This window comes from Etheostoma spectabile, chromosome 3 (genome assembly GCF_008692095.1).
Source record: "Etheostoma spectabile isolate EspeVRDwgs_2016 chromosome 3, UIUC_Espe_1.0, whole genome shotgun sequence".
In the NCBI taxonomy this organism is placed as follows: Eukaryota; Metazoa; Chordata; class Actinopteri; order Perciformes; family Percidae; genus Etheostoma; species Etheostoma spectabile.
This window is the reverse complement of record NC_045735.1, coordinates 8,787,663-8,795,881: the sequence shown is the minus strand read 5'-3', so window position 1 is coordinate 8,795,881 and position 8,219 is coordinate 8,787,663. Positions and strand designations below refer to the sequence as shown.

The following is an 8,219-nucleotide window of genomic DNA, read 5'->3' as shown; positions in this document are numbered from 1 at the left end:
TATATATATATATATATATGTTGGTGAGACAAGCTTTGAAGCTGGAGCCAGAAAACAGTTTGCATAGTTTAAAGACTGGCAACTGACTCTGTCCAAAGGTGAAAAAAAAACCATCATTGGGCACCTCTTAAACTCCCTCAAATTACTAACTATTATTAAAACAATGTAACCAGGAAACCAGTGATTTTTGCTTCTAACCTTAATGCTAAGATAACCGTTATGTTCCACACTCAGTCAATCCGTTGGTTAGCTCACTAACAGGCGGGACAAGGTGAAACAGAATACGTTAGATCAATGTATTCTGGGAAGATGACTACTTCAGCTCTGTTTACTAATCTGAAAGTGAAGAGTAAACTGTCTCTGGCTGAAACTGGAGCGAAACTAGTAGACTGTGTATTTGTTGGAAAAACAAGAAGCATGCAAACAGTTTAGAGGAAATAAAGTAAGTAAATTGGAGAAAAGATGTGTTGCGACAGGGTAATATCAGGCAACAAACAAGAAATACAGTGTGAGAATTTGTCTTGTATTTCCCTGTGTGTCTGTGTACAAAAGAGAGCATGCAAAATTTGTTAAAATGATAATTTACTGTGTCATTTAATCGCCTTTCATTGTGTGAAGTTCCATTTCAATTCCAATGTCCTTGGCATCTGCACAGCCAATAGACTGATAAACCTGTTTGAATTTAGATTGAGTGTATGTGTGCGTGCGTGTGTGTGTGTGTGTGTGTGTGTGCGTGTGTGTGTGTGTGTGTGTGTGTGTGTGTGTGTGTGTGTGTGTGTGTGTGTGTGTGTGTGTGTGTGTGTGTGTGTGTGTGTGCGTGCGTGTGTGTGTTTGAGAGGGAGAGAGAGAGGGAGAGAGAAAGGGAGAGAGAGAGAGACTTGGTGGGTAGGTGTACATGCATGTCCCTAGAAATGAAATCGTAACATCAAGCATAGATAGAACAAGGTCAGAGAGAATTTAAAATCATTAACAAGGCAGAAACAAGGGCAAGGAGATAGAGGGAGTCATTCAGTGGAGGGAGGGGAGGAGGCAGTCCATGTACCAATTCCAGCCAATCAGACGGAGGAGGGCGGGGCTCAGCAGTCAGAAAGGTGGGAGCAGAGCTGCAGCACACAAAGACGGTGAAGAAACAGAGCATGTTAGAAAAGCAAGCATAGCTGGTAAGGTAGAGGTAGGTAAACCGAGAGATGCAGTGCTGCCCTGTGTGTGTCTGTGAGGCTGTCACTAGAGCAACTCGTCACCCTCTCTTCAGGGACCAAGATGTGGTATGGAGCTACGATTTACAGATTCACTGCGGGGGTTGCAGATAGAAGTTCACCTTGAGCTAGAGTCCAACAGTGCCACTCTGGACCTCTGGGATTACAAGAAATGCTTATAGATCCCAACGTCAACGGAGATTTAATCGGATTTGACAGCCAAGAGTGTCTTCATAATCTTTAACTTTTGGATTGCTGGTACAGAACGTCTGACAGAGAGGCGCTAAACTGACAATCTTGGGACAGAAATCAAACAGGTAGGCTACTTGCTTTGGCAAAAACTTGCCAGCTGTCAACTTACCAGACAGCACACAGAACCAAGATTGTGACACCCACAGCTCACACTGGAACCCCGCAAAGCCACGACAAAGCAGGTCCTGCAGCCCAGGGACCCCGGAGCCGGCCTGACCTTGGACCGTCTGTCACCTGAACCCCTCATGGCAGAGACGTCCAGCATGTCTCAGACCGGAGGACGGTTCCACAACAAAAAGGCTGGGATTCGGGCCGCCGTGATCCTGATCGGACTCCTGCACAAGTCTCGCAAAGCCAAGGAGAGAGAGAGAGAGAAAGAGAAAGAGAAAGAGGAGAGCGAAGGGTGGGTGAAGTTTGTACCCTTATGTCATCTGTTGAGGCAGGCATGCTGGGTAGATAATGTATGGCTTAGGGACACTTTATTAGCTTGTAATGTGTTATTCCAGAGGCATGGGTTACTTTGTGGTCTTTGTGGTTCAGTGAGTTTGCATCTGCAGTCTTATAATAGCCTAGGTCCTTTTTAATAGAGCACACGTGTCTGTGTTATTGTGTGTGTCTTGTGTCAATCTCGGTCTGTGGAAATGACAGACAAGAAAGAGAGAGGAGTGTAGATGAATAGAGGTGGGACTGAGAGGACACGAGGAAACCTGTGGTGTGGAGAGGGAGGAACAGGGGGGGGAAAAAGATAGAATGAAACGTGTCTAAAGAAAGATGCATAAAAAAAAAGCCAAAGGTGCAGAGCAATGGACATCCACTCATCCCTTTGTGTCTTTGTAGAGCTGGTTCTTTACAATTTTTGCTGTATGCAAGCATCAATGGACACTGATGCCTGTCATGCTGATGGAACTTTTGTATTCCTTTTGCCAAGGGCACTGTAAATACAGGATTGTAGATCGGTGTGCTACTGGCTGCAAACTACAGTATAGAAAAGAATACAGTCATTTAGTGTCCATAACCCTGCTGTAAAAAGCAGCTTTAAATATGGGATTTCTTATAAATTTATTATTGACTATGAAAGCTACAAATAAAGAAACAAAACTGTTGCATTCTCATGTGGACCTTCGGGCATATTTGTGTAAGGACAGGAATACTAGATGCTGAGTTCAAGAAGACTGTTGATGCCTTACTTGTTCAGAAAATTGCCACTCCAAATGTACCTGTAAGGGGATTTTCATTACATGCTGTGCTGTTGCGTCCAGATCGTCTTACTGCTAATACTACCTGAGATGAGTGCAGTCAATATGACCCCTGGGAATATCCCACCTGGTAACAAACAGTCTAAGAGGTCGGCAGGGTTGAGACTGTAACACTTTCCCCCACTTAGCCTCCCTCTGGGAAGACTTGTTTTGACCGAGCTAACATTAGCAGCAATGCAAGTATAGTTAAACTGTAACTCACTTTGAAAATGCTGATAAGTTTATCTGACCTCTGTGTTTGTGTGTTTGTGTGTGTGCGCGCGCACGTGTGTGTGTGTGTGTGTGTGTGTGTGTGTGTGTGTGTGTGTGTGTGTGTGTGTGTGTGTGTGTGTGTGTGTGTGTGTGTGTGTGTAATTTAGTTTCATATAGTGTAAAATAAACCCCTGAAAGCAAGGCTGAATTGGAAACCATGCCAATCAGGAAACTGCCCCAGACCTCCTGGGCCCTTAAAAGCTGCGGGTTAATTATGTGACAGATGGTTTGTGATGATTTGATTAATTGTAATTTAGTTCAGATAAATGTTACACTAAAACAATTGTCAACTGAAATACTGAAGCTCTGTAATATTTCCTAATCCTGAAGTCTTGGTTTGATCACACAGTTACATTGTGTGATATTAATATATTTTAAAAACAACTGTGTTTTTATTAACTGAAATACAGCATACCTGCAGCTGGGTAAATTTCCAACTTTCAACAAGGGATTGGTTTCTGTGGCTCTGGGCAAAATATGTGCTTGATGACCAAACATTGCACATACACCGTGAGTGTGAGGAAGGGGTGCTCAGTGGGGCCCCATCACTTGAATTTTGCCCCAGGGCTCTGGCGGATTATTCCAGCAGCTTGGAGGCTGTGATTGTCTGTGATGCAACAATACTGCATTGTCACACAGATATGCACAAACATAAACTTTTTTGCAGGTTTTTCACATGCTTTCTATGTGATTTATGATTTTGAATCTGCATGTCATTGCCTTGTGATAAATGACAATGTTAATCATGTCTGGATAGCGGAAATGTTCCCAGGGCATGATACAACAATATTTGCTGTTGTCATTTCTATCGCTGTTGCTGTGTCACATAATGATCCATGCACAAATGCAGACATTGTTTTTTGTTTTGTTTTTTTACTCTCTATCAAAGCTTGTTTGCTTATTGGACAGTGATAGCTTGAAGTGAGACAGGAAGGACAGGGGAAAGAGAGAAAGGGGATGGCATGCAGCAAAGGGCCCGGGCTGGAGGAACCCTGGCTGCTGTTGTATGGGCTAAGCTTTGATACACGATGCGCACGCTCCACCAGGTGAGCTACCGGGTGTTGTCGGCAATCCATTGTCGCATGATAGTTTGTGCCCCCAAAAACAGACTTAGTCCAACAATGAATTCAAGGAATTATAAATTACAAACTGACAACAACATACTAATGAACACTTTGCATAGACTGCTAGGAAAAAAAAAGTGTTTTATTGGGTTTTTACCCCACCTGATTTTGCAGCAGAGAATTTGTGAAAATGAGTTTTTCCCTTTTTGTCCACAGTTTACTGCTTTCCTACCAACACAACACACATAAGAACACATGCAAACATACATTCTGTGTATTCCTTTCACTCTTTGTCTCTGCACTGATGGAGCCTTAATGTATCATACTGTATGGATTTGCTCTCCATTAAGTTGAACCGCATGAGGTCCGCTGCTTGTATGTGAATGTTTATATTACCTTCCATTCATTAATGTCCCCCACAGCGCATTTACCTCCAGCTGCAGACCTGCTTTGACTGTGTGTGTGCGTGCGTATGAAATGTTTGTCTCTTAGAGTGTGTAGCGTTGAGTTGTGTTTAGGCAGTTCTTACACAAGTGCCTCAGCGGTTATGGTTGCATTTCTCTGTCGATTTGCGGTAATGTGGTGCAGTCGGTGGGTAAGGAAGCGAGTTTGTGTGTGTGTGCGTGTGTGTGTGTGTGTGTGTGTGTGTGTGTGTGTGTGTGTGTGTGTGTGTGTGTGTGGGTGTGTGTGTTGTGTGTGTGTGTGTGTGGTTGTGTGTGTGGTGTGGTGTTTGTGTGTGGTGTGTGTGTGTGTGTGTGTGTGTGTGTGTGTGTGTGTGTGTGTGTGTGTGTGTGTGTGTGTGTGTGTGTGTGTGTGTGTGTGTGTGTGTGTGTGTGTGTGTGTGGTGTGTTTTGTGTGTGGTGGGTGTGTGTGTGTGTGTGTGTGTGTGTGTGTGTGTGTGTGTGTGTGTGTGTGTGTGTGTGTGTTGCTAGAATCTTTTTTAAACCTAATCTATAACCACAGCAGGGGGGCACCTTCCTTTCAGATTAAAATCTTTTAATCTCAGAATTATGTACCTTAATGACAATACATACTGCTACATATTAGATGGAATGCTAGATTACATGTATTCTGGTAAAGTCATGAAGTATTTTATAGTTTTAATACAATTACAAAGTCATTTTGAGACAAAAATGCATCTGTTTTGAAAATCACAATATATAATTAGCATTTTCTATGACCGTACTTTTCCCGGTGGGAAACTATCTTCTGATAATTACAGGAAGATGACCAGTTATGGCAGAGGAAAAGGCACGACTTTCACTGTAAAGTAAAGGTTTGATGCTCAAATAAACTTCATTAAGAGGTTAACTGTATAAGACAGATTTACTGACAAACAGAGGGAGAAATGTGCAAGTGACTATAACTACAGAGACTGAGCAGATACATAATAAATGCCCAAATCAATTATATTTGCTCAAAGGCTTTACAGTAAAAGGTTGTTGCAGGTGCATTAACAGCACATGGATGTAAATTGGTACTGCAGTAATATACATAATACAGAATACATTAATAAGGATAAATATAGTGTTTTGGTCTTGTTCTTGTCTGTTTTCCTAATGCCTTAACACCCCCTTTAAATGATCAAAACAATCCCCTAGCCTGATTCATCACAGTCAATCTTTCACACAGCTGCTTGCATAAGTACTTAAACCAGCAACATATTTATATGAAGAACCTTAATTTTAACATAACAGATGGATTTTAGATACATGTATTCACTTCAAAGTTAATAGTCAGACTAGACAGATATCACTCTCCTATGTGACCAGGAATCATCAGCCTGTTAGCTATAGCACAAAGACTGAAAACATCTAGGTTGATTCATTATTTTTGAAGATTAAACAATCAAAATGTTACATAATAATTAATGAGCTTTAGAGGTGCTGAAGGCAGAATTGGGAAGAATTTACAAAAGCAAAGGCAGAATTTTCCAAGCTAGACCTGACCAATCATCCAATGCACAAAAGGTGAAAGACAATTCATAATTCAATAACTACACAATAAAAGCTCTATCAACAAGAAATCATTGTCAGTTGCCTTACGTGTGTGATGTGTTGTAACTATGGTCCATCTAATGGAAACCATGTTTATTCTATCTCAGTGACTGTAACCCCTTAAGTTAAATCCCTTTTTGGATCCCTACCAGGTCTTCCTCACCTACTATGTGTTATTTATAACAACACCTATCAAAGTAATAATGAGAACAGACGCATAATAAAATGTGCTGATGATTTGGTTGTTAGTCAGGCTACATGAATGGGGTGGAATAGGATCACCAGCCTGTGGAGGTGGACTTTGTGTCATGGCGTGACAAGTCCTTCATCCTGCTAAATGTAGCAACAATTAAGGACACAACTATTGATTTTAGAGAGTCATCCTCTGCTGCTTAAGTGACCGTTATTCTTAAGGAAGAGGAAATGGAGCTGGTGGAACACAACAAATATTTGGGCAGTGCTCTAGACAAGAAACTGTTTAAAATCAATTGAATTTCTCAAATAGTAAAGCAGCACATTTTTATCCTGAGTAATAGGACCTCTTTAAAAAGTGTTTTTTTCGCCTTTGATGACTGTTTCATAGAAGCATCTTATCTTTATTTACTGTTGTTTGACATGAAAATCTGGAAATTTACTGCAAGCAGAAGCATATGTTGTCCTGCATAGAGAGTTTGAGCTTCTGCCTACATGTCGCTGCGTTAAAGAGAATAATCCTGGATGTTGTCCTTGTGTGGTTGACTATTGATATTCTGAACATGGAAAACTGTATATTAGCTGACCTCTTAGCCTCTTTCTTCACTAAAATATTGCATTTTCCACTTATGTATTTGTACTTGTAAATTAAATCTGATATTATCCAAGTTTTTTTCTCTCAAAGTTGTTTGTAATCATTTGTTATGGTCTCACAGTTTTGTGTGGTTATGCCAGTTGTTTAATTTGTTTTGTTTTGGTGTTTTAACCCTACATGCGTATTTTATTTCCCTTTGGAGTGATAGATTGAATTGATTGGACAGTACATGCAAGTATCTCAAGCGTTGCTGTCCCTAAAGAGAAAATCTCATTAAACACTAGTCAGTGGTCTATTATATATCTGTTTGAGGGTCCTTAATATATAATAAGATGTTGTGGAAGGAATTGTGCAGGGTATAACAACAGAAATTGAAATGGTCACAAATTGAGTGATGTTGTATGCTATGCTTAGAAAATGTCTATACTTTTCAAACAAGCATGCACACTAAGTTCTCTTTTGATAAATTGACCAGCTCGTGATTAGAGCCTCTCATTCAGTCGGGTTTTAGAGTATGTGTAACTGTTTCCTGCAGTAGCCATGTGTTTGTTGAAATGTTTGGCGCTGAACAACTGAAAGAATAAAATTAGGTTAGCAGCTGGTTGCAGCCTAAACCCATTCCTCTGACGCACAGTCAGCTGCTGTACTGCAGCCAGCCAGCCAGTGGTCCAGAAGAGGGAAATGACGCTGTAATTGACCATTGGCTTACTTGCTACTCCTATCAAGCTTTCTATTGTCACACGGGGTCAGATTTAACACTCAAAAGTTTAGTCATTTTTGTAAGAATTGTTGGTAACACTTTATAATAAGGGTACATGAATTATCGTGAATTCATGCATGGCTTAATGCGTGACATAATGCATGAAAAAGCATGAATTCATTATCAGTAATGTACAAGGAAGAATAGTATAGCATGCATGACTTAATGCAGAAACAACCAGTAATAACTGCATTAATTAAGGTATTTCAATTGTCATGATTTGTGATTTTTTTAATGATGTTTATGTCATCTTGATGAACATGATGAAGTATTGAAGAAAAAGAGTGTTGAATACAACACTACAATTTAGTATTTTAGCCTGTCTCTTTAATTACAGATTTACCTATGAAGAAGATATAAACATCATGATGATTAAAATACCTTATTTGTTAAATAAATTATTCATTATTTTGAATTGTTGTTCCTGCATTATGTCCTGCATTAAATATTATTTTTCCTTTTACATTGGGGGCCATCCTGGGGGCCATCCTGGGGGCCTAAGATGTGTTTTTTAGACTTTGCTCTTATGGTTTTAGTTTTGGTAAGGGAAATAAAAAGACACTCTTTAAAACTATTTATATTGCAAAGTATCACTCTAACTAGCTCACTAGGTTTAGCGAACACTCAATTAGCACGTGAATTATGTAAGATAAGA

General features: G+C 40.2%; 1 protein-coding gene across 6 annotated transcripts in view; it reads left to right on the top strand.

Moving 5' to 3' along the window:
- The window catches only part of rap1gap2a (RAP1 GTPase activating protein 2a), a 93,814-nt gene that overhangs the window by 45,299 nt on the left and 40,296 nt on the right, over window positions 1–8,219 (top strand). For 2 of the 6 annotated variants that reach the window (XM_032512198.1, XM_032512197.1), the window contains exon 1: window positions 1,119–1,851. The exons of the other annotated variants lie outside the window; for them this stretch is intronic. In XM_032512198.1, the coding sequence (XP_032368089.1) occupies window positions 1,694–1,851 (158 nt within the window). In that variant the 5' untranslated portion in view covers window positions 1,119–1,693. Of the gene's footprint in view, window positions 1–1,118; window positions 1,852–8,219 lie in introns of those variants that run through there. 6 annotated transcript variants of the gene reach the window in all.